Source organism: Peromyscus leucopus, chromosome 20 (assembly GCF_004664715.2).
Source record: "Peromyscus leucopus breed LL Stock chromosome 20, UCI_PerLeu_2.1, whole genome shotgun sequence".
Classification (NCBI taxonomy): Eukaryota; Metazoa; Chordata; class Mammalia; order Rodentia; family Cricetidae; genus Peromyscus; species Peromyscus leucopus.
Window position 1 is genome coordinate 4,244,341 of NC_051080.1, and position 27,073 is coordinate 4,271,413.

At 43.7% G+C, this 27,073-nt stretch overlaps 1 protein-coding gene and 1 long non-coding RNA gene across 6 annotated transcripts in view; one reads left to right on the forward strand and one right to left on the reverse strand.

Moving 5' to 3' along the window:
* Positions 1-10,569: 10,569 nt before the first annotated feature.
* The window catches only part of Cers5 (ceramide synthase 5), a 32,249-nt gene continuing 15,745 nt past the window's right edge, over positions 10,570-27,073 (forward strand). For 2 of the 3 annotated variants that reach the window (XM_028874596.2, XM_028874595.2), the window contains exon 1: positions 10,570-10,864. In XM_028874596.2, the coding sequence (XP_028730429.1) occupies positions 10,668-10,864 (197 nt within the window). In that variant the 5' untranslated portion in view covers positions 10,570-10,667. The remainder of the gene's footprint in view (positions 10,865-27,073) is intronic. The other variant, XM_028874594.2, reaches the window with a different exon arrangement.
* On the reverse strand, positions 11,000-26,813 carry LOC119086339. Of its 3 annotated transcripts, none has more exons than XR_005089593.1 (3): positions 15,882-16,232; positions 12,159-12,353; positions 11,000-11,338 (listed from the first exon to the last, which is right to left on the reverse strand). It is a non-coding gene; the product is annotated as an uncharacterized LOC119086339 (long non-coding RNA). The 3 variants fall into 3 exon arrangements; XR_005089592.1 differs by lacking the exon at positions 11,000-11,338 and adding an exon at positions 26,692-26,813 and having other exon boundaries at positions 11,704-12,353; positions 15,882-16,048; XR_005089591.1 differs by lacking the exon at positions 11,000-11,338 and having other exon boundaries at positions 11,704-12,353.

The following is a 27,073-nucleotide window of genomic DNA, read 5'->3' on the forward strand; positions in this document are numbered from 1 at the left end:
TATTTTTTTTAATAATTTATTTAACTTTATATTATGTGCATTGGTGTGAAGGTATCAGATCCCCTGGACCTGGAGTTACAGACAGTTGTGAGCTGCCATGTGGGTGCTGGGAATTGAACCCGGGTCCTCTGAAAGAGCAGTCAGTGCTCTTAACTGCTGAGTCATCTCTTCAGCCCAAACAATTATAACATAAGCCTCTGAGTGAATATTTCATAAGCGGCTGTGGACCCAGGCAGGACACAGAAAAGCCTTCAGCTACATTTGGTGTCCAATGTGGGGCAGGAATTTCCACATAAGACCTGAGAAAGTTTTTTTTTTTTTAAAGGGTTCTAAAACACATAAATGGGGCCAAAAACAGCTTTCTAGTTGTGTCTCATGTGCCCCACGGTAGAGACACCACAGCATTTGGGCTTGAGCACAGCATGGTGGGTTCACCCTGCAGCAGTACACAGAGATGTCTCCTAGCTGCACAGCATGCTACATGCGGGACAGTGTTAGCTTTTACTCATACAGACAAGAAGGTTTGTGGGCCAGCTGAACCTTACCTGATGGCAGATGGACCCCTGAGTTGGGAGGGTAACGTGACTCTCCTGGGTAACTGCGCTATGTTGGGAAGCCAAATGGGGTGGAGCCAGCAGCCAAAACCACCACTTTGGTCCTAGCCATGCCCGCCTAGCATTTTAAAGCAATGATCAGGAAAGGATTACAGATACAAAATAAAGACAGATTCAGAAGAAAAAAAAAATCCCAACCAAAAAAACTCCTCTGAAAAGGTCACAGTGTGTTTAAAAAATATATGTAGGCTTGAGAGAGAGAGAGGGGAAAAATAGTATAGGCAGTTATAAAAAGAACAAATAGTTTTAAAAAATAAAGTCTTTAAAGAGACAGTAAAAGTAATACAAAACAAGTCAGCCATGTAAAGATGGAAAATATACAGAGTCTGGATTATGTGTATTACAGTGGTTTTTTTAAAATTTTTTGACTGTTAATGAGCTAACTGCAGAGAAACATTTGATTGTGGGGGCTGCTAAGCTAAACCAACATACACACACACACACACACACACACACACACACACACACATATATACATACATATATATATATATATATATATATATATATATATATATATATATATATATATATTTAAAGGTATCTTGACTTCAAAATTTGGGTCTAAGGATATGTTGCTTTGGGAGAGAGGTTCTGCTTTTGTTTCCACAGAAGATGAGAAGCTGTGAATTGCTTCCAGGTTAATATGGTTTGATTAAGCAAGACCCCTTAAAAGGTCTCTGATGGGAAAAATGGCCCAAGTGATCCAACATCCATAACAGCTTCAAGGCTGCTGGCTGAGATGGACCAACTATGCACAATACCCCAGTTAGGACTTGACTGTTATTTTAAATTTTCTCAAGATCCACATAAGATTACCAGCACCCCCAGTCAGCAGGAAGTAATATAAAAAACTATGACCAAATTCCCAAAATATTGTTTATGAATGTTTGTTTTCATTTAAAGGGGGTTGGTTATAAATGGTTAATGGTCATAGTCAATCTCTTTCTAAAGAAGAAAGGGGGATATGATATAGAAATGTATGATACAGAAATGATAGGATAAAATGTTAGATTATTGAATCTACTTTAATCAAAAAAAACAACTATTAATCTTACATATTTTACATTAATATGGATTTTTAGTTTATTGATACAAATTTAAATTCAATTTTGTTGAATATACTGTATCTATATTTCTACTCTTAAGATATGTTTATGTAACTTATTTTAAAATGTAATATGTAATTAAAAAATACAGATTGATAGTCATCTTTAATAGTCAAACTTATAGCCATGTTAGGTTTTCTAGGTCACACAGAGATATATTTCAGGTAGATAGATAATCTTTAAACACTTCAAAGACCTGTAGTTGGAGGTTTTCCTGGTCCTGCCTGGCTCTCGAGGCCCTGCGGTCCCACAGCCACTCAGACCCACATAAACACACAGAGGCTTATATTACTTATGAACTGTGTGGCCTACTGGCTCAGGCTTCTCGCCAGCTAGCTCTTACATCTTAAATTAACCCATCTCTATAAATCTGTTCTTTGCCACGGGGCTCATGGCTTACGGGTACTTTACATCTTGCTTCTTCTGGCCGTGACTAGCAGAGGTCCCCTCTACTCTCTTTTTCTTCTCTCCTATCTCTGTAGTTAGAATGTCCTGCCTAACCTTATTCTGCCTCACCATTGGCCAAACAGCTTTATTTATCAACCAATCAAAGCAACACATATTCACAGTACTGCAGAACATCCCCATCATTTCCCCTTTTCTTTCTATTCAGAAGGAAAGTTTTAACTTCAACATAATAAAATTACATATGACAAAACAGTTATCAAGCAAGAATTACAGTTACAATATCTAGTCTATTTGTATTTGGAAAAATTAAAGAAAATATTATATCTATCCTATATTTGTGAGTCTGAAGTTTCATATCTAATTTATCTTTTATCATAACCAAGGAAAATGATAATTATAACTATCTAGTCTTCAACTAAATCAAAGACCCCAAAAGGATATAATGTTACCCAAGTAAACAGGAAGAGCATTGTAAGCAACTTCCAGAAATCTAGAATGACAGAGACAGCTGGCTGCCTAGACAGTCACCCCAAGTTCCTCTGTAACATTGGGGCATCCACTTTTTTAGCCTACAGGCCTAGAGTCTCTCAGATGCTTCTCTCTGTGTCCTGTAGAATGTCTGGAAGTTTCTTCTGCAAAACAGGAACCTGAAGAACCATCTTGCCTTGCAAAGTTCAGTGGTCATCTTCCTGTGGGTCCTGCATGTCTAGTTGATACAACATTTTGTCAAGCAGTCCAGGCAAGAACAGACTCTTGCCCAAATGGCTATTTTTGCCAAGAAGAAGATAAATTCCATATAGAGTGTCTTCAATAACTATCTTTCTCTCTGAAGTAAATCGGTGCTGCCAGGAGCAGATGTGTCTCACTGTCCAGAAAGTCTAAGTTTTTAAAACATTTTAAATGCCATATTCTGTAGGTCTTTGAAGTGTTTGAAGATTATCTACCTAATTGAATTATATCTATGTATACCTAGAAAACTAACATGATTATAAGTTTGACTACTATAGAAGACTAATTATTAATCTGTATTTCTTAATTATTCATTACAATTTAAATGAGTTAAATATAATACCTTAAACCAGAGTGTGTATATATGTATGTATATATATATATGTAGTATAACAAAATGAACTCTAAATTTGTATCAATAAACTAAAATCTATACCAATGTAAAACATTTTAAACAAGTTGCTCTTTAAAAGTAGGTTCAACAATCCACCCTTTTATCCTATCATATCTATAGCCTATATTTCTGTATCATACCCCCCTTTCTTCTTTTAGAAAGATATTGACTATGACCAATGATAATTTGTAGCCAACAACCTAAACAAAGACAAACATTCATAATCCATTTTTTGGGGAATGTAGGCAGAGTTTTCTAGGCTACTTCCTGCTGATAAAGGGCACTGTATTCTTATGGGGATCCTGAGAAAATTCAGAATTATGGTCAAGTCCTGACTGGAATAGTCTGTGATGCTGTACTCTGTAGCTGGAGAGTTTTTCTCCAGCTCTCACCAAGCCCCAGCAGTCCTGGAGCCCACTTATAAAATAAACACACAGACTCTTATATTATTTAAACCATTTGGCCAAATGGCTCAGGCTTCTAGCTATCTAGTTCTTACATCTTAAATTAACCCATTTCTATAAATCTATACCTTGCCACATGGCTCGTGGCTTACCAGTATCTTACATGTTGGTTCTCATGGCAGTGGCTGGCAGCATCTTCTTACTCAGCCTTCCTGTTCCCAGAATTCTCTTCTCTGCTTGTCCCGCCTATACTTCTTGCCTGGCTACTGGCCAATCAGCATTTTATTTATACAGAGCGATATCCACAGCAGTACTCTCTGAGCCAGTTGCCTTGAAGCTGTTTGGATATTGGATCATCTGGGCCTCTCAGGGGGTCTTCCTTGATCAAACCATATTAGCCTAGAAGCAATCCACAGGTTCTCATTTTTGGTGGAAACAAAAGCAGAACCTCTTTTCCAAAGCAACATATCCTTAGACATTAATTTTGAAATCGAGATACAGAATATGGCATTTAAAATGTTTTAATAACTTGGACTTTTCATGACAATGAGACACATCTGCTCCTGGCAGAACCAATTTACTTCATAAAAGGATGATGGGCATTGAAGAAGCTCCATAGAACTTTTCTTTCTTTCTTTCTTTTTCTTTTTTTTTGTTTTTTTGTTTTTTTGTTTTTTTGAGACAGGGTTTTCTCTGTGTAGCTTTGTACCTTTCCTGGAACTCGCTCTGCAGACCAGGCTGGCCTCACACTCACAGAGGTGAGTGCTGGGATTAAAATTATGTGCCACCACTGCCCAGCGGGACTTTGCTTTCATTATGGCAAGACTAGCCATTTGGGCAAGAAACTGCTGTTGCCTGGATTGCTTAACAATATGCTACATAAACTGGACATGCAGGACCCACAGGAAAATGACTGCTGAACTTGCTAAAACAAGGTAGACACCCCTTTAGGGTCCTGCTTCATAGAAGAGTCTGCCAGACATTCTGCAGGACACAGAGGAAAGCAACTGATGAATTTTGCCAAAATGGGTGGGACAGTCCTTCAAATGTCCTTCTTCACTGAAAAGTCTGCCAGATACTGTAGGCCTGTAGGCTGAACATGGATGCCCCAATGTTACAAAAGAACTTTGGGTGACTGTCCAGGCAACCAGATGTCTCTGTCATTTCTAGAATTTTGGAAGTTGCTTACGATGCACTTCATGTTTACTTAGGTAATATTGTATCTTTCTGGGGTCTTTGATGCAGTGGAAGACTAGATAATTATAATTTTCCTTAGTTATGATAAAAGATAAATTAGATATGAAACTTTAGATTCACAAAGATAGGGTAGATGATAGAGTATTTTCTTTAATTTTGTCAAATACAAATAGACTAAATATTGTAACTATAATTCTTGCTTGATAACTGTTTTGTTATATGTAATTTTACTATGGTAAAGTTAAAACCTTCCAATCTGGGCAATGGTGGCACATGCCTTTAATCCCAGCACTCGGGAGGCAGAGCCAGGCAGATCTCTGTGAGTTTGAGGCCAGCCTGTCTACAGAGCGAGATCCAGGACAGACACCAAAACTACACAGCGAAACCCTGTCTCCAAAAAAAAAAAAAAAAAAAAAAAAAAAAAACCCAAACAAACAAACAAAAAACCTTCCTTTTTGATTAGACAAAAAAGGGGGAATGATGTGGGATATCTTTCTGTGTGCTGTGAATATGTGTTACTCCTATTGGTTAATAATAAATAAAGTTGTTTTGGTCTATGGCAAGGCAGGATAAGAGCCAGATGGGAAATCCAAGCAGAGAGACAGGGAGAAAGAAGGGGCTGGTCGAGAGAGATGCCAGCAGCCACCAGAGAAGTAAGATGCCGGAGCATTACCGGTAAGCCCCAGGCCACATGGCGATACACAGATTAGTAGAAATGGGTTAATTTAAATGTATGAGCTAGCCACTAATAAGCCTGAGCCATCAGCCAAACAATTATAACTAATATAAGCCTTTGAGTGAATATTTTTATAAGCAGCTGTGGGACCGGGCAGGACATACAAAAGCCTCCTTAGGTTACTAAACATATTAAATGTCATACTGTAGGTCTTTGAAGTATTTGAAGACCATCTATCTAAATATATGTGCATGACCTTGAAAACATACCTGACTATAGGTTTGACTTTTATAGATGACTATTAACCTGTATTTCTTAATTATACATTACATTTTTAATTGACCATAAACACAATACCTTAAACAAGAGTAGAAATGTACATACAGCATAACAAAATTTAACTTTAAATTTATATTAATAAACTAAAATCCATATCAATGTAAAGTATCTTGAGATTTAACAGTTTTTTTTGGATTAAAGTAGGTTCAATAATCTACCCTTTTATCCTACTTCTATATCATATCCCCCTTTCTTCTTTTAGAAAGAGATTGGCTGTGACTAATAACCATTTGTAACTGTGGGAATCTGCCGTGTTTCAGCTCCAGCCCACACGCTGCAGCCAGGGCACACATCTGTGTACAGTGGCCTGCATAAGAGACATGAACTGTGAAGCTGCTCTTGGCTCTGTTTTTGTGTATCTAGAACCTTTTCTTTTTTTAAGCTTTCTCAGGCTTTATGTGGATGTATGTGCCCCCACGTTGGGAACCATATGTAAATAGAGACAGAGTTTTCTGTCCCAACCACTTGCTCCCAAATACCCAGCAGCCATTTCCCAAATTATCACTTAGAAGCTTATATTGATTATAAAATGCTTGGCCATTAGCTCAGGCTTATTATTAACTAACTCTTACATTTAAATTAATCCATTTCTATTAATCTATGTATTGCCATGTGGTCTATGACTTTACCAGTCCTCTGGCATCTTGTTTCTTGGGTGGCTGGCTCCATTCTGCCCTTCTTTTTGTTTGTTTGTTTTTGTTTTTGTTTTGTTTTGTTTTTCAAAACAGGGTTTCTTTGTGTAGTTTTGGAGTCTTTCCTGGAACTATTTCTGTAGACCAGGCTGACCTCAAACTCACAGAGATCTGCCTGGCTCTGCCTCCTGAGTGCTGGGATTAAAGGCTTGTGCCACCACTGCCCTGCGATTCTGCCCTTCTTTATCCCAGTCCTCAGTTTGATTGTCCCGCCTCAACCTTATCCTGCCTTGCTATAGGCCAAACACCTTTATTATAACCAATGAGAGTGATACACATTCACAGTGCACAGAAGGATCATCCCACAGCAGTTTTCCCTTCCAGTCATGAGCATTTAAGCTTTTATGTGATTTCAGGTATATAGATTATAAAGTAAATATTCAAACAAAACATTTGCTGATAATAAATTGTGAAATATATATACATGTGTGTGTGTGTGTGTGTGCATTTTCTTTTGAAGGAGGTGGAGGGTTGAGACACGATTCAGTCTGGCTGTCCTGGAACTCCCTCTGTAGCTCAGGCTGGCCTCAAACTCATGAAGTCCACCTGCCTCTGCCTTTCGAGTGCTGGGATTAAAGGTGTGTGCCACCACATTCTCCTGAATTTTTATTTTCATGTGTATGAGTATTTTGCCTGTATGTGTATCTGTTCATCACATGTGTGGCTGGTGCCCATGGAGGCCAGAAGAGGGGACTGATTCCTTGCAACTAGAATTACAGAATTACAGATGGCTGTGATCTGTTATGTGGGTGCTGGGAATTGAATTTGGGTCCTCTGGAAGAGCAGTCAGTGCTCCCCTGTACCATTTTCCCAGCACAAAACATTGATTTTAAAATAATCCTTTGGTATACATATAATTTGACCCTTTATGAGAGAAGAAAGTACATTTGCATACTAATCAAATGAATTTCTTGTTTATTTTTACATAAAGAATTAAATCATTAATATTTGCACATTAAATCTTTTAGATTTATTTACATATGTGTATGAATGTTTTGCCTACATGCATATATGTGCACCACATGAGTGCCTCATGTCCTAGAGGTCAGCAGAGGGCTTATGATCCCTGGAACTTGAGTTATGAATGCTTGTGAACCACCCCGTGGGTTCTAGGAATGAAATCTGCGCCTTTAGCAGCAACAAGTGTTCTAAACCACTAAGCCATCTCTCCAGCCCCTGCGTATTAAATCTTAATCTTTGGTCTATGTGGTAGTTTGAACGTAACTGACTCCCATAAGTCTGTAGGGATTGGCACTATTAGGAGGCTGGAGAAGGTGGCTTTGTTGAAGGCAGTGTGTCACTGTGGGGGAGGGCTTTGAGGTCTCCTTTGCCCAGGGTTTATTCAGTGTGATACTCAGTCCACTTCCTGTTGCCGTCTGACCAGGATGGAGCCAGCACCATGTCTGTCTGCACACCACCGTGCTCCCTGCCATGGTGATAAGGGGCCGAACCTCTGAATTGTAAGCTGCCACCTCAAATGTTTTCCTTCGTAATTTAGAGTTGCTGTGGTCATGGTATCTCTTCACAGCAATAAAAACCCGATTAAGACAGTACTTTAGAATATAGAGCATCTTCTACACTTTTTTTTTCTTGTTAGAAACAAAAGTTTTATTGGTGTTGGAAAGAGAAGAATAGTAACTGTTTTTTATAAAGTCTATGAAAATCACAAGGTAGCTGGGGGCTGGAGGGATGGCTCAGTGGTTAGGAGCAGTCGGTGCTCTTTCTTGCAGAGGACCCAGGTTTGGTTCCCAGCACTCACATGGTGGTTTACAACCATTTGTAACTCCAGTTCCAGGGGATCTGGTGCCTTCTTCTGACCCCCACAGGCATCAGGCACAACTGTAGTACTTATACATTTGAGCAAAACATTTATATAATTAATACACACACACACACACACGTAGTTGCCATAATACTAGTCCTGAGTTTAGATGAACATGGCTTCAAGCAATTCAGAGGGCAATGATGTCACTTATGAATTTGTTAGAAATGAGAAACGCAGAGCTAGGGATATAGCTCAGCTGAAGAGCATATGCCTCGCTTGTACAAGGCCCGTAGTTGAATTCCCAACACCAAAAAAGAAAAAAATGTGGGTACAACTGCAGGGGATGGATTCTGTTCCACAGCCTCCTTCAACCAGAGTGACACCACCCAGGGATGAGGAAGTACCTGACACCCCAAACTTTCAACCACTAGATAAGGTGGCCAGATGTCCCTGAGTCTGGCATACACTTGTTTTTGTTTTACAGATACTCCTAGACAATTGTCAGCCAATCAGGGTCCTGAACCCTAAAAGTCTCCTCACCCCAACCTCTGCTATGATAAAAACACCACCCCACCTGAGCTCAGGGCTCTCTGCTCTCATCGCTGCGTAAGACAGACAGAGGGACCAAACTCAGAGCTTGAAGAGAATAAAGGCTCTTTGCTTTTACATAAGAGATTTGGTCTCCGTGGTGGTCTTTTGGGGGGGTCCCTGTCATATGGGACCATACCACAGAGCATCTCTGGTTGGGCCAAAAAAACTTAGAACACACGTTCCATATGGGGCATGGGCTGAATCGAGGTTTGAGAAGCACCAAGGTGAGGTGAATCTTTCAGTGTAATCTTTGGAACGGCTTTTCCATGAGGACCCCTCACCTTGGACCTTAAGCATACCTTCCTAGTTATAAAGTTACTTTATTCTGTTGTCCTCAGACCATAAGTTGAGATTTACTCCTTGGAATTCCCATCACCACTGTTCCTAGTTAAGTTTCTGGCCATTAACCTTGCAGCTAGGTTTTAACTGATAGGGTTCAGGGTTCTCCAGCAATTGAAGGATAATTTAGTTTTCTGAAAGTGCCTGGTCTATGATTTGCCTCCTTGTTTATGGAGACGAGAGTTCAATGTTCACTTTGAACACTTAGGATCGAGGTGGTTTGTGGGATAAGGAAATCAGGGTTCTGCAGTGTATAGAGTTTCTAGTTGCGGCTGCTTATCTATATGACTTTGGGCAAACTATTCTGCCTCTCTGGACTTCAGTTTATTCCTCCATAAAATAGTGCGCATAATAATACTGATTTCACAGGATGCAGGAGTGAGAGAACCTGTGGGAAATATTCTTGGCAGTCCTTGCTCCGTGACAGAGCTCATTAAAAACCGGTATTTATTTTGTTTATTTTTTGCTTTGCTTTTTTTCCCCTCATGGGGGGAGGGGGGGCTTTTTGTCCTATACTGTACTCAAACTGGTCTTCAAACTCATGGCAATTCCCTTGCTTCAGACACCCAAGTGCCGAGATTACAGTTGTAAAAAAACCACCTCCCCTCCCTCACCATCCTATTCAAAAGGGACTAGGGGATGGGTGGGTCTCAAGTAGCTCAGGTTGGCCTTGAATTTGCTGTGTAAGCAGAGGATGACCTGGAACTCCTAATCCTCCAGCCTCCACACCAGCCAGGTATTGGAATTACAGGCATGTGACTTAAGGATATTTCGAAGGTAACTTTGAGGCCTAAAGCCAAGAAGAAGGGTGGAGACCCGTAGAGGTGCCTCCAAGAAGAGATTGGAATTGACCAACGTGCTTGTGGTGGAAGTGAGCGGCAGCTAGAATCCACTAGGATGAATGGCGCCGCCGATTGGCTGGGACCCGGGGACCGTGGGTGAAGATCCGAACTGCATAGCCTGGCTGGTAGCCAGGCAGGATTTGAATCTACTGGACCGGGAGGAATGCTTCCAGAAGGGAGAGACTAGCCTGAAGTAGGGGTGTGGCCGCGGGCGGTGTCAAACCTGCCGCAAGGAGCCGGGGCGGGGCTGCAGGTGAAGGGGCGTGGCCAGCACGGGTGGGCGTGGTCGAGCCGAGCCGGGGGGGGGGGGGGGGGGGGGACGAGCCGAGGCCAGGCCCCACCTGAGGGCGCCGGGGCTCGGGCGGCGGCGGGGAAGTGGGCGGGAAGGCGAGATGGGCGGGGAGGAGGCCAGGCCTGCGGGAGAGGCGGGCTGGGCGGCTGGGAGGGCCCGGGGACGGAAGAGGGTGGCCGTCGGCCGGGCCCCGCCCCGGGGCTGCTTCCCAGCGGGTTCCGTTGGCCGTGGCTGCCGCGGAGGCTGTGGCGGCGGTGGCCGCCGGGCGGGCGTAAGATGGCGACGGCGGCGGCGGGAGCCCTGGGCCTCCTGTGGGGCTGGCTGTGGAGCGAGCGCTTCTGGCTGCCGCAGAACGTGAGCTGGGCCGACCTGGAGGGCCCGGCCGACGGCTACGGCTACCCGCGCGCCCGGCACATGCTGTCGGTGTTCCCGCTGGCCGCGGGGGTCTTCTCCGTGAGGCTGCTGTTCGAGCGGTGAGAGCGGCTGCGCAGGGCCCGGGGACGCCGGGCCGGGGTGGGGTGGGGGGAGCCGGGCGGGCGGGAGGCCGGGGCCCGGAAGCCGGCCCGGGGTGGGGGGAGCCGGGGCCGCCCGCCGCGGGGATGCTCGGAGCCCGGCGACGCGCTCCCGGCGCCTGCGTGCAGCCCGCGGGGCTGGGGTGTGGGCACGTGAAGGAGGGCCGGGCCGGGCCGGGCGCGGGGTCCCCTGCGGGGTGGACCCCGCAGTGGCGTGGGCTTCTTCAAGGCCGCCGCTCGGGCTGCAGGAACCCGAGAGGGAGCCGTGCTCCCCGCGCAGAGCCGCCCCGCGCAGAGGAACAGGAAGGGCCCCGGAGAAGCAGAGTTAGTTGGGGTCGTGGAAGCTTGTGGGCTCGGTGCGGGCGCACCAGACACCTTCCGAGCGACGTGGGTGGATGCATGGGATGTAAGGTTGGCCAGAGGGTTCTTCGGCTTCTGGGAGTGGAAGGAAACCGGATCAGTTAGGCCCCAAACCCTGATTTGTTAGCGCGTGGACTGTCTTGTTAGGAAGACGGTCGACATCTAGCTAGGATAGGGTGTGGTGAAGCCTGAGGCTTCCAAAGTTTGGGGAAGGTGTCAAGAGGAACTACTGAGCGGGCCTTGGAGGCCTGCGACGAGGAGGAGTGTGGTCATACAGCAGAGCCCTGGGGGTTTATTGGAAAACAGCTTTGTGAACCAGCTTCTAAGGTGGTAGTAGTCACAGCGTACTTTGCCTTAGCCATATGCTCTGAGCTAAAGTTTCCCTCTTTCTCCGAACGGTGGGTCCTATCTGCTGCCAAAAAGATATTACTCAGCGAGGGTTTTATGATTTTATACTGTGGATTTATTATAGCAGTGTGTGTTTTTGATAAAGCTTACTCAGACTCCAAGAGAGTAGTTTCTGCATAGGCAGAGGCGTCTTCTGTGAAAACCTTTATCTCGAGCAAACACGACTGTAATGCCTGAATGCCCTTTTCTAATGTGGAGATGTGGTTTAGACAACATAATCCACTACTCAGAAATACCTGTTTTGGATTACGTCTTTGATTTGCCTATGCCTGATTGTTTTTTTCCTTGTATGTCGCCAGTCACTTACCTGTATTTACTAATACTGTTGGTTCCTTGTAAAAGTGTTGCACCAGATACTCAAGGAAAAAGTAAATATATAGTACATAAATGTGCTTTTTAGATAAAGTAAACGAAACTCAAAGTCCAAATGCCTTTTCTGGGGCCCCCAGGAACTTAAGAGTTTTTCAAGGAAATCATCATTATTTACCTATCCTTGCCGTGGGGGTGCAGGCTTAGGAGTCCACTGGATCCAGGTACTCTTCCCCTTCGCGTGTGAGGGCCCAAAACGAGATGTAATGACTGTCAGGGGAAGCAGACGGTCCAATGCAAAGTCTTTTTCATTGTCTTAGGAATGTCCTTTGCTTTTCACACAGATCTGTACCAGTTTTGAGGCTTCCCCCTGCTAGTGATAAAAATAGCTTGTTTATAAAAAATATTTTACATGAAGTTATGTATTCAGATTCTAAAGGATTCCCCCTGATGGCTGGAGATTGTTCCCTGGAGGAGTCACTGGGAAGGATCCTTTCCCTGTGAGAATTCTAACTGCCTGTTTCTATGATACACCAGCCTCAGGGAATGAACAGGCACTCTGTCTAGTGTGTGGTAGTTCTTTTCTGGTAGGGACAAACACCTTGTTTGTCTCACGTGTGATCTTAGGAAAAGTTGGCCCTAGAAACAGTCTTGCTATTTTGTTTCCCTTTAAGACTATCTCAGAAAGTGCTTAGAACTGACTGCTACTCTTTTGTGCACGGGCCTTCCATAAAGAGAACAGAAGCTACTGTACACAACAGTCCAGTAAAGTCCTGTCCAAGGGGCTGGAGAGAAGGCTCAGCCGTTAAGAACTGTGCCAAACAATCCGGTGCCTTCCAGAGGACCCAAGTTTGATTCCCAGTGCCATATGGCAGCTCACAACCACCCGCAGCTCCAGTTCCAGGGGATTGGAGGCACTCTTCTATCTCCGTGGGCATCAGGCATGCACACGACACACGGACTTCCACGCAGTTAGCCGCGCGCACGCACGCATACACACACATTCAAAAATTCCTACTTTATCGTATATATCATAATTCCTACTTTATCATATATATGTATGTGTGTATATATATATATATATATACATATATATACATATATATCACATAAATTGCTGAGCATTGTGGCACACACCTTAATCCCAGCAGAGAGACAGAGACAGGTAGATCTCTGAGTTCGAGGCCATATGGGTCTCATAGTAAGTTACAGGACAACCATAGTGAGACCTGTCTCAAAAATACAAAACAAAACAAAAAGACTATCCAACATAATTAGGTTTTCCTGCATTTTCTCATTTTCTAAATCGTAACTATTTAGTTTCTAGAAAAAAGTGATGTACCAAATCATAGACTGGTAGGTGCCAGCTTCCTTTTGCAGACAATAAACTAAGTGTAGCAAGAGCGGGAGGTTTTGCTCACTGGAAGTGTCCTGAGTTCGGTTTCCCCACATTGGGAGTTCTTAATAGTGTGTGGCAGGACTCTGTTCCCCTTAAGCCACCTTCAGGTGTTTTGTTTGTTTGTTGAGACAGGAACCCAACTATGTAGCTAGCTGACTGATACTATATAGCCCAGCTGGCCTTGGACTCATAGAAATTCTCCTTCCTGAGGGCCCCCCCCCCCAGTTCTGGGGAAACAAGTGTGCACCCTTATACTAGCTGTAAGATTTAACTTCTACCCCACCTGGTCAGTACTCAAGAAGCTGAGGCAGGAAGATCATGAACTTGAGGCCTAATCTGGGCTATATAGTGAGTTCCAGGCCAGCCAGGACTGTGTATTAAGACTGTCTACCAAAGTGTGTGTGGGGGCGTTAACTTTGGCAGGGGAAGGAATCCATGTTACTCCTGTACTTGATTTAATGTGTGTGTAAGGGAGGGAAGCTTGAATTATTACTGTATGTCTTAAGATATATAGATATAGATAGATATAGACATATTTAAGATGGGGTTTCTCTATGTAGCCCTGGTTGTTCTGGAGCTTACTATGTAGACCAGGCTAGCCTCCAACTCACAAGAGATCCACCTGCCTCTGCCTCCCAGCTACTAGAGTAAAGTAAAGTTTTATGTTTTAAGGAGTCTTAACCCTATCCTACTTAATAAAAAGCTTCCTCTCCCAGACAAGGTCTTACCATGTAGTCTGGGCTAGCTCAGAACTCAAAACCGTTCTCTTTAGCCTCCCATAGAATCACAGGTAGGTGCTATCAGGTCAAGCCTGCTTGTGTTGTCTCAGATGTTTCCCAAAAAGTAGAGTTTACTTTCTTTTTCTTCCCATAAACCACAATGCTTTTTTTCCCTTTCCATATTCTCTAGAGAACTGCAGCCTCCTCTAATAGAGATTACCTGAAAAACTATCTGACCATAAATAAAATATATCTCCTTCTGTCCAGGCTGGCTTCAGTCACTGTGTCGCCCAGCCTGGCCTTTAACTCCTGATGGTCTTCCTGCCCCCCCTGCCCAGTGCTAGGATTACAAGCATGAGCTGTCACACTCAGCATTATTATCTGTGTTGCTCAAGAACTGCAGTGTGGACTGGAGGATATAGCCCAGAGATAGGGGGCTTGCCCTGGGCTCCATCTCCAGCACTGGCAAAACAAACAAACTCCAGAAGCAGTTATTACCTATCAAACAAGAAAAGTGGGGTGATCTGTCCAATGCACAATGTAGCATGTGATCAATAAATATTTGCTGAAGGATTGGAAAGGTGCTCAGCGGGATTGGCAGGAACATAGAGATGTCCAGTATGAAATAGACACTTGTATTGAATCAGAGAGGTGAGAGGGTTGTCTGTGTTAAGTCTCACCGTGTTAGAGATGCGAGCTTAACCTTTCTGCAGCCTCTTTCCTCCCTCACATACACACTTGTGATACCCCCAGCCCCGCCCCCACGCTCTGTCACCAAGGGGCTAATTCTTCCAGGTTTGTTTTTTTCTTTAATATTATATTGCAAATTAAAACCTGGGAGAATGGTCTAAGGTAGATCTATTGTATCTGATTTTTGTCTGTTTTGTTTCTGAAACTGACAGGATCTCTCTTGCCCAAGCTGCCCTCCCTTTTCCTCCTGATTGTTGGGATTACAGACATGAGCAACTCCTCTGGATTTTTAAGCTAAATTCTAATTTAAAATTGTTTGAAACTTGATACCCAGCTCCTGAGCGCTTGTTCCTTGGGATCAAGGAGGAGTAGATGACTAGATACTGTTATCACCAGATCTGTATAGGCTAATTTATTTGGGATGTTTTTGCAACAGGAGCTTCACGTTGCCAGAAGACAATTATTTTGTGAATCATGCAGGACATGGGTGAGCACTTTCACTGTTGCTTATTCATTATTTCAGTCTTCTCTCTTGTCACTCAAAGGCAACTTCACTAGGGTGTCCAAAGAATTTTCCTGATAGCACTTTCTGTCACTGGGAACTGAATAAGTTCACTTGCTGGCCTGCTATGTGTTTATTTGTTCTTTAAGACAGGGTCTTGTTATGTACCCTTGGCTTGCTTGGAACTTGATATGTAGAATGAAGAAGCTGGCCTCAAACTCCAGAGATCTCCTACCGCTGCTTTCAGAGTGCTGGGGTTAAAAGCCTGCACCACCACACCTGGCTGGGCACATTTCTCAGCCTTTCTCTCTCTCCTACCCCAGACAGGCTTCCACCATATAGCTCTGGCTGTCCTGGAACATATCATTTTAGCCAGTATTAACACGTCCTCCAGAGGACAGAGCCTTTGAAGAGAATAGCCCTAGATGCTGGTTAGGTTATAAGAACATAGCCAATTATTCCACTGTGCCCCTAAGCTTATTTTTGTTGAGCATTGTTGAATTGCAAATCACAGAATTAAATGACATTTGCGGATCAGCTGAGTGAGGTTTGGAAAAATGGTCACATGGCCCCGTCTTATCTAAAACTCACTTTTCAGCCAGTTCCAGATGGTCAGAAGCCTTTTCAGTCCCTCCTCACTCAGGGAAAACGCTCCACAGCTTTTTCTGTACAGTTGGCCGTGGTGTTCTGCAGACAGCTCAGTATTGTCATGACTGAGGTCAGGTTCCTGACATATCCCGGAGACAGTGTATCTGTCACTGAAAAGAAACATGTGACTTAGTTTTTGCTGGCACCACCTCTTGATTCAAAATAATAGTTTTCTAAATAGGTAAAGAGGTTAATGAAAGAGCAGAAATAACTTCTATACCTTCCTTACAGAGTGTGAAGAGAAGGTCTGCCTATTTTGAATTCCTCTCCAGAGATATTTTCAGACAAATAAAATCTTACTCCAAAAGAATTTGCCAAGTTTTGACCATTTGTACTTGAATCTGTTCCAATTTTATCATTAGGGAAAATTGAGATATTATTGCAAAAGGATTTATTCATAACTTTCCAAAAACAAATGATGAAACCTAGATAGTTTCCTAGACAGAATGATTAGCATTGTGCTGTCCAGTAGTAACCACTGCTTGCTGCACATGGCTCTTAGGATTTCCGATGTGAGGACGGAGTTGAGATACAAAGTAAATACCATGTACACATTGGCTTTCAAAACGCCATCTCCGTTTTTACGTCCATGAGGCAGGGCCTCAGACGACTAAGCCTGTGGTTCATAGAACCAAGGGATTCCTTGGTGAGCGATCTAACCACTGAGCTACATTCGTAGCTTGACATGACTTCTGCTTTGTTTGTTCGACAGTGTCCTCTGTGGCTTAGGCTGTCCTCAGACTCCTTATGTAGAGGAAGCTGCCTGGCCTTGAGTTTGGTTGTAGGTGGTTTGAGACAAGGTCTTACTTTGGCCTCCAACTCATAATGAATTTGACTGCCTCTGTCTCCTGAATGCTGGAAGTACAGCTTGTGCTATACTATACATAGCTCTGTTCTGATCTCTTAAAATGTGGCTGGTAGGCGCTGGAGAGACGGCTCGGTGGTTAAGAAGGTATACTGCATCCATATCAGGAGGCTTACAAGCACTTGTAACTCCAGCTCCAAGGGATCCAACACCCCTGGCCTCCATGAACACCTGCATTCATGTGCACATGTACATAATTAAAACAAAATAAGTAACAATAAAGTGTGGCTATTTAAAACATTGCTTCTGTGGTTCATAGGTTTTATTTGTTATCATTTTATTTTATTATTGTCATGTACATGTGTCTGTTGTGTTTGGGGTGTGTCTGTGTGCTCATGTGCAGGTGTGTGCATGCCATAGCACACATGAAGTCCTCTGTGAAGCACACAGAGAACAACTTTTTGTTTCTTTTTTTTTTTTTTTTTTTTTTTTTTTTGTTTTTTGTTTTCCGAGACAGGGTTTCTCTTGTGCAGCTTTGTGCCTTTCCTGGAACTCACTTGGTAGCCCAGGCTGGCCTTGAACTCACAGAGATCCACCTGCCTCTGCCTCCCGAGTGCTGGGATTAAAGGCGTGCGCCACCACCACCTGGCAACTTTTTGTTTCTTTTAAAACAGTCTCTCCATGTAGCCCTGGCTGTCCTGGAACTCGTGATGTAGACTAAGCTGACTGCTTTTACCACTACATCCAGTGCAGAGGACAACTTTTTTGTTTGTTTGTTTTTGTTTTTTTGAGTGCTGGAATTAAAGATGTGCACTACCACCACCCGGCTCTAAGGACAACATTTTTTTTAAGAATTGTTTTGTGTGTATGAGTGTCTTGCCTGCATACATATGTCTGTGCACTCCGTGCGGACCTGGTGTCCTCGGAGCCAGAAGAGGGCATCAGATCCCTTGGCACCAGAGTTAATAGGTTGTGAGCTACTGTGTGGGTTCTGGGAGCCAAAGATGGGTCTTAAAGAAAAGCACTGTTCCTTACTGTTGAACCATCTTCCAGCTCAGAGAAGAACATTTAAGAGTAGATTCTCACAGGCTGGGACAGTGACACATGCTTCTAATCCCAGCACTTGGGAGTCAGAGTGAGACCAGCTTGATCTACAGAGTGAGTTCCAGGACAGCCAGGGCTCTATAGAGAGACCCTGTTTCAAACAAAAGAAAACAAATGAAAAACTAGGCATAGCCAGGTGGTGGTAGCTCACACACGACTTTAATCCCCACACTGAGGAGGCAGAGGCAGGCAGATCTCTGAGTTCGAAGCCAGCCTGGTCTACAGAGCTAGTTCTAGGACAGCCAGGGCTGCACAGAGAGACTCCATTATGAAAAAACACGACAATCAAAACTAGGCATGATGGCATACACTTGTAATCCCATCATTCAGGGTGGAGGCAGGAGGATCAACAGAGGGGCTCCCCACCACTGCCAAAAAAAAATAGTAAGGGAACTATTCAGTGCCATGTAGTAGAACAGATCAAAAAATGACAAGATCAAAATCTTTTTTGTTTTGTTTTGGTTTTTTGAGACAGTTTCTCTTTATATCCCTGGCTGTCCTGGAACTCATTCTGTAGACCAGGCTGGCCTTGGACTCAGAGATCAGACTGCCTCTGCCTCTGCCTCCCAAGTGCTAGGATCAAAGGTGTACATCACCACTGCCCAGTGACAAGAAAAATTCCTAACAATGGGCAAGATGAGTGGGGTACTCCAAGGGCTAGGGGATTTAAATATGTTAATTAGTCCCTGGGTGATTTATGTAATCAGTAATTAATATTTGATTGACAGTAATGTCTAGTTAACCATTGCTCTGTATTTTTACTGTCTAAATCTGCTCAGTAGTTAATGATCTATGTGGTGATATTGTGTTCCCCCAATATATTGTGCACCCTAATAAACTTATCTGGGGTCAGAGAACAGAACAGCCACTAGATATAGAGGCCAGAAAATGGTGGCACTCACACACCTTTAATCCTAGCATTTCAAAGACAGAGATCTGTCTGGATCTCTGTGAGTTCAAAGCCACACTGGAAACAGCCAGGCATGGTGGCACACACCTTTAATCCCAGGAAGTGATTGCAGGAAGCAGAAAGGTATATAAGGCGTGAGGACCAGAAACTAGAAGCTTTTGGCTGGTTAAGCTTTTAGGCTTTTAGCAGCAGTTCAGCTGAGAGTCATTCGGATGAGGACACAGAGGCTTCCAGTTTGAGGAAATAGGATCTGCTAAGTTATTGAGGTGAGGTTAGCTGTGGCCTGTTCTGTCTCTCTGATCTTTCAGCATTCACCCCAATACCTGGCTCTGGGTTTGTTTTTATTAATAAGACCTTTAAGATTCATGCTACAGATCTGTAAACAAGTTTGTCAAGTAGTCATAATATATACACAAGGACATATTGCACTGCCCAAGAGGAAATAATCACATTGAGTCATGTGAATCCCGGATTTCTAGTTGAATGTGGTGACACAGGTCTATAATCCCAGCACTCAGAGGTCTGAAGCAAGATCACAGATTTGAGGCCAGCTATAGAGAGGATTTGTATCCAAAATAAGCAATCACCAGAGGTGGGGGTGGGGGATTAAGAAAGATACTTGTAGATTTTAGCTCCTGGGTGGTGTCTGTTTTAGAAGTCTCCATCGTAGGCACAGAGTGTCTCCAATTAAATCAAATTGTGGTTGTTTAATTTTTCCTAGGGAAATCTCTGATCATAGATTAAAACTAGCTAACTTGCCAGGTGTCTGTGGCACATGCCTTTAATCCCAGCACTCGGGATCTGTGAGTTCGAGGCCAGCCTGGTCTACAGAATGAGTTCCAGGAAAGGCACAAAGCTACACAAAGAAACCCTGTCTCAAAAAACCAAAAAAACTAAACAAAACTAGCTAACTTGGGGCTGGAGAGATGCTCATCAGTTAAGAATACTAGTTGTTCTTGCAGAAGACCTGGATTCAGTGGTGACTCAAAACCATCCTTAACTCCATTTCCAGGGCTACCAACACACTCCTCACCTCATGTACCAGGCATGTACGTGGTGCATAGACATACATGCAGGAAGAACACACATACACATAAAATAAAAATTTGATTAACTTGAATGTCTGGTTCCTCAGAAGCCAGTGACCTTCTGCTCTTACAAAGCACAAGGTTGACCCAGGAAGTGCTTTGTCTTTAAAGGTGGCGCTTCACCGCCTAACAGGGATTTGTTTAAAGGAATTCATTCATTGACTCATTCATTCACCAAGACATGGTCTCACTGTGTAGACCAGGCTGGCTTAGAACTTGCTGTCATACTCCAAGCTGGTCCCACATCACTGTGCGGATTAGAAGGTCCGCCACTGTGCTTGGTTTGGCTTGTCTGGTTGTCAGTGTTCAATGTTGAACCTAGGGTCTTTCTGCTACTGAGCTGTGTCTGTATTTTGAGAAAGTTTCACTAAGTTGCCCAAAGGTTGGCTTTGATCTCACTCTGTAGCTCAGTTGGGCCTTGAACTTGTGACCATTTCCTGCCACAGTCTCTGAGTAACTAAGATTACACAAGCCTGTGCCACCAAGCCTTGCCCCAAAATTATTCATTCTTCAGCAATTATTTATTGGGAGATTAACAGTTATGATATATGTTCCAAGGATAAAATGATAAGTAATCTGGCTTTAGAGTATTTGCCTAGCATCCAAAAAGGGCCTGAGTTTGATCACAAACAAACAAAACCCCCACTAAAACCTTGGTTTTAGTCTTTAGGGGGACAGCCAAAAAGCCATCAGTTAAAGTCTAGTTAGTGTGGTTAGCCCAGCGTGGTGGTGCGTGCCTATGATCCCAGCACCAGGGAGGTAGAGGCAGGAGGATCTGCTTGAGGGTGTTGGTGGACTCGAGGAGGCCTGGGGGGCTAAGGGAGTCAGGAGAAAGTAGGACCCAGTTCTGAAATACAGGCTCGGGGGCTCAGGAAGGATGGTAAGACTTTCCTGAGAAGAACTTTTTGTTGTCCTTTTCCATAATCTACTATTTGCGTGTGTATGTTTCAACTTGAAGCAAATCCACAAAGTTGTATGGTCATAGTCTTTTGGTCTCCATGAGCACCCCATACACACAAGGTACACTTACATATACATATAATATTTCTCAGCCAGCTGTAGTGGCGCACGCCTTTAATCCCAGTGCTCAGTAGGTAGAAGCAGGTGGATCTGAGTTTGAGACTAGCCAGGGCTACATAGAAAGACCCTGTTTCAAAAAATGAAAACCTTTAAAAAGTGCCTTTCTTATTTCATTAGTGTGTGGAGGTTTTCTCCTTTGACCACTTGGGTCCCGGAGATCAAACTCAGTGTTGGCCTTAGAGACAGCAAGTGCCTTTATCCGATGAGCCACCTTACTGACCCAGAATCTGCATCCTTTCAGAAGGATGGAAAGCCAGACTATCTTCATAAATTCTCCCGTGGTTTTCTAAGACTTCTTTTCTTTCATAAGTGTACATTAAAACTGCACAGCTGCATGGCATGTCCGTATTGTGTCGACTGAATGCAGCACCAACATACAGAGCTGCCTGCCAGGTAGCTGCAGCCTGTATAAAACTATCAAGTTATAGAACTCTCCTTTCTCTTTAGTTTGGAAAAGTTACTTTTCACACGATGTTAAATTACCATGGAACAAGCTCATTATTGTTGTAAATTAATTAATAAGTGTATATTAATTTTTAAAAATTTTAATTTCTGCAGCAGTATACGTTAGTAGATCTTATTCACATAAATAAAATCTCATTTGAGATCCTTAATGATTTTTTGCTGTTGCTGAGACAGGGTCAGACTGGTTTGGATTGATTTGCTCCAAGTTTGAAGATATTTGTTAGAGACTTCTTTGCTGATTGGTCTAGAGAAGCAGGCAGTCTGTGAAAACTACTTGTGTGCGTGACTGTCAGAGATGGCTCAGCTTGTTTGAGACAGGGCTTCTTTGGCTCACTCTGGTGTAAGCCAGGCTGGCTGGCCCAGCAGCTTCCTGTGATTCTCTGGGTTTCACCTCCCGTCTCTTCTGCGGCACGCACAGCATGCAGGGGTACTGGGTCCAGTTCTTACGGAAGTTCTGGAGACCTGAACTCAGGTTGTTCGCTTGTGTAGCAAATGCTCTACCTGCTGAACTATCTCCTCAGCTTGAAAATTACTTCGAGTGGGGATGAGGTGGTTGAGTCAGGACCTGGCTGTGTAGCTCTTGCTGGCCTAGAATTAACAGCAGTTCTCTTGTTGGTCCCGAGTGCTGGGGTGACAGCTGTGAGCCACCATGCCTGGCCTGAAAGCTGTCCTTTGCACTCACTACTTCAAGGTCTCAATCTAGTGGGTGAGCCTGAAGGGAGCATGGACCTGCTCTGTGGAGGGCGGTTCGTTCGGCCTTGTCTCTGTTCCCTTAGGTTGTCCATCCGAAACTGTGCTGCTCTGCAGTATTAACAGTTCCACTGCACTTGTGATTTGCTCCACCATCAATGGTGGGTGTGAACTAGTCACAGTCTGAACCGTGCTTCTTAGCTGATGTTTTGTGGCAAGTAATACAAATAGGCTACTTCTACCGAGACATGGATGTTGGCGCTCAGGATGGTCTCTGGGGCTGGGGAAACTTGGGATCACTAGGTTAACTAGTCTACCTCAACCAAATAGACGATAAGGTAAGCATTTGAGAATAATAGTGTGTGTGTGTGTGTCCCCAAGAGCATAGGGGGACAACCTCAGGTGTTTGTTCCTGTTTTTGGTACAGGGTCTCACTGATTTGGAAATTGACCAGTAGGCTTGGCTGGCTGGCCAGAAAGAAAGCCCTAGAGATCTGACCATCTCCGCCTTCCCAGTGCTGGGATTATAGTGTGCGTCACCATGCCTGGCTTTCCCCCTTTAATGTGGTCAGAGGATCTTCACACTTGCAAGGCAAACACTTTGTTTGTGACGAGGTTTCTCTGTCAATCAGTCTTGGCTGTCTTGGAACTCACTCTGTAGACCAGGCTGGCCTCAAACTCACAGAGATCCACCTGCCTCTGCCTCCCGAGTGCTGGGATGAAAGGTGTGTGCCATCAACCGCCCAGCACAAGGCAAACACTTTATGTTAAATTATCTCCCCTGTCACAAAAATTACTTTTTCTTTCTTCCTTCTTTCTTCCCCCTCAGCCCTCCTTAAGGTCTCACTATGTAGTCCTGGTTGGCCTGAAACTTGTTAGGTAAATCAGGCTGGCCCCACAGGTTTTCACTGAACTCTGAACTAAGAGGGCAAGAAATGGTCTGTGCTAGCTCTAGGATGTTGAGTCCATTCCAAGGTCAGATGGCAGTGGTGATGAGAATCTTAGCTGTGCCTGTGAAGAAGGCACAGGCTTACTTGGTCCTGCTGAGTGTGTTGGTGGGCACCACACCTGAGACAATCTGTTTCTAGTGAAGATGACAATAGCTGTGCCTGGAACACAGACAGGGTCTTCGTGGGATTACAAGCATATGTCACCACTCACAGCAGAGCCTCATGTAAGCCAAGGCTGCCCTCAAACCTGCTGGGTAGCTGAGGATGAACTTTGAACCCTGATTCTCCTGTCCCCCCTCCCATGTGCTGGGATAGCCCAGTTCTTGTTGCTTAGTGGGCAGGTTATCTGACCACCTGCATTACATCCCGAGTCATCAAAGGCCATTTCTAATGGATGTTTACTGTCAGGTCCCAAACTGGGCATGCATCTTGACTTGTAACTCTAGAGGTGACTCACAGGGCAAGGACACTTGCTGCCAAGGTTGACAACCTGAGTTCAGTCCCTAGAAACTACAGCATAGAGAACCCCTATTCCCACAAATTGTCTTCTGACCTTCATACGTGTGCTTTAGCACAGGTGTGTACCCTCCCAACACACACACACACACACACACACACACACACAGAGAGAGAGAGAGAGAGAGAGAGAGAGAGAGAGAGAGAGAGAGAGATGCGCACTAAGGAGATGTTAAAAAAATGTTTAAAAGCCCTTTGAGCTGGTTGTGGGGGCGGGTAAATGACTTTAATCCCAACACTTGGGAGGCAGAGGCAGGTGAATCTCTGAGGTTTTGAGGCCAGCCTGCTCTACATAATTTCAGGCAAGTCAGGGAAACCTCTGCTTCAAAAACAGCAACCACAGAAGCTTTGTTGGGGTGGAGAGATGGCTGAGTACTTATGGTACTTAAGAGTGTTTATACTCTTCCAGAGGAGCCAGCTGGGTTCCCAGAGTCTGTGGAGGGCAACTCACTAACACTTCCAACTCCAGTTCCACAAGCTTCTGACACATCTGGCTTCTGTTTTTTCTTTTGATTTTTCAAGACAAGATTTTTCAATGTAGCCCTGGCTATCCTGGAACTCAGTCTATAGACCAGGCTGGCCTCCAACTAACAGAGATCCGCCTGCCTCTGCCTCCCGAGTGCTGGGATTAAAGGGGTACACCACCACTGCCCGGCTAACAAATATTTTAAAATAAGTAAATAATAAAATAACCATTGATAGATATTCTCCCTTTCTGTAGGCATTTGACTTCCTTGAGGCTTCGCAGTTGATAATATCTGTCTAATTCCAGGCCTGAGCTTTATTCACCTTCAAGTGTCTCTGGGTTGAGGAAGGGACTTGGGTAAGGGGCTAAGAGTACGAATCACAAAGGCTGTTTTTTGTTTTTGGATCTTCATACAATTATGTGGCTAAGAGGATAAGGAAGATCCCGAGTTTGAGGCCAGCCTGGGAGACTTGCTGAGGAGAGGCTGCGGTTGGGCTGGGCCACACACTGTGGCAGCAGTGAGTAACAGCTGGCTGTTTCTCATCCATGTTGGTGGCAGTGATGCTGCTCCCTGGGATGAACGAACGGTCTACCACTGCTTGTTCAGTTTGGAGAAGTTTGGCAAGACAAATGGTGGGGAGAAGAAATTGCTGTGATGAAGATATTATCTTCTAGGGAAGAATGTTTGTGGTTCCAAGAGACAGACATTTATCAGACTGTGATTGCTCCAAACCACAGAGGAGGCGCGCGCGCGCGCACACACACACACACACACACACACACACACACACACACACACAGAAAAAGAAAAGAAAAGAAAAAATATTTCTCCAGAGAACCATGACCACGCCTAACAGCAACTTTGAAATCTCCAAAAGGATTCCGGGACCCCACAACAATGATTCCAAATGGACTATGGTAAAGCCATTAAGCTAGTTAACACCATGGAAAGATCGGCTTTGGACTACAAACTGTTCAGGACAATTTCGAGATGGCTTCTGAGATGATTCAGATTCACAGACAACTCGAGCAAGGACTTGAAACAAGCCCAACATTTTCCCATTAAGCAGAGACTGGACAACAAATGATACAGCTAACTCTCCAGGACTTGACAATTAACCCAAAAATTTTCTTTTCAGGATTCCCTAAAGATATCTTTACCCCCAGAAAGCAGGAAGTAATTTTAAGAAAAACAATGCCCACATTCCCAAGAGGTGGGGTGGGTGGTTTTTGGTCATTCAATGGCTTATGGATAATTGTTATTGTTTATGATGGTTGGTTACAAGTTGTTAATTGTTAATGGTCAAAAAAAAGAAAAAAAAAGCTAAACAAAGGAGATTAAATACAGGGTTCTTGTTTAAAAAAAAGAAAAAGAAAAAAGAAGATATAGAAAAGGGTAGATCGTTGAATCTACTCTGAAAAAAGGGAAGATATAGAAATGATAAGATAAAAGGTAGACTTTTGGATTTACTCAAAAAAAAAAAGAGAATATGGATATAAGATAAAAAAAAAAAGAGGGAGATTGTTAAATCTACTTTTAAAAAGGAACTACTTGTTTTAAATAGGATAAGTAATGAAATTTTTTGTCTGAATTTGTCAAATGTTAATGAACTGGACATTTTTAATATATATAATGGAGTTTTTGTCTGAATCCATCAAATGTTAATGGACTAGACATTGTTAATGTAATTCTTGACTGTATATATTGTATATACTTATTGGATATATTTTTTCTAAATTTTAGACAAAAGGGGGAAATGTGGTGATATTGTGTCCCCCAATATATTGTGCACCCTAATAAGCTTATCTGGGGTCAGAGAACAGAACAGCCACTAGATATAGAGGCCAGAAAATGGTAGCACACACACCTTTAATCCTAGCATTTCAAAGACAGAGATCTGTCTAGATCTCTGTGAGTTCAAAGCCACACTGGAAACAGCTAGGCATGGTGGCACACACCTTTAATCCCAGGAAGTGATGGCAGGAAGCAGAAAGGTATATAAGTGAGGACCAGGAACTAGCGCCTGATTAAGCTTTTAAGCTTTTAGCAGCAGTTCAGCTGAGATTCATTCGGATGAGGACTCAGAGGCTTCCAGTCTGAGGAAATAGGATTGGCCGAGGAATTAGCAAAGTGAGGTTAGCTGTGGCCTGTTCTGTCTCTCTGATCTTTCAGCGTTCACCCCAATACCTGGCTCTGGGTTTGTTTTTATTAATAAGACCTTTTAAGATTCATGCTACATTTAGTCTCTGATATGGCATGGATTCAACAACAACAAAATGACTGCCTTGATTATCCTTTTGAATGCTACGTAACCCCAGATTTAAGCGGAGATCCAGCAGAGCAAGACAGATCTAGACCAGTCACCATGGTCTTGAATGTCACTGTTAGAGTTCCTATTGCTGTGATGAAACACTAGACCGATAGCAACTCGGGGAGGAAAAGGTTTACTTCAGGCTCCACTTCCACTTCACAGTCCATCGCTGAGGGAAGTCAGCAGGAGCCCAGAAGCAGGAGCTAAGGCAGAGGCCATGGAAGGGTAAAGGAATGTTTCCTGTCCTGACCCTGTTCCCAAATACCTGGCAGCCACTTCCCAAATTACCACACAGAAGCTTACATTAATTGTAAATGCTTGGTCAATATCTCAGGCTTGTTACTATGCTCAGCCATGTGGTTCGGTACCTTTTCTCAGTACTGCATTCTCATCTTGCCTCTCTGCGGCTGCCGGCAGCTCTCTGACTCCGCCCTTCCTCTTCCCAGAATTCTCCTGCTCTGGCTCTTGTGCTCAATCTCTTTCTGCCCAGCTATCGGCCAGTCAGCTTTTTATTAGCAAATGAGAGTAATACATATTCATATTGTACAAAAGGATTATCCCACAGCAGAGGGGTACTGTTTACTGGCTCACAGAACCTTCGTAAATAAAAATATTGACTATTATCTGTGTTAACAAGGACTTTGGACGTAAGTTGGGCGTTAAAATATTAGCAAATAGGGGCTGGAGAGGTGGCTCAGCCGTTGAAGGCTAGGCTCACAACCAAAAATATTAGCAAATAGTAGTTAGCAC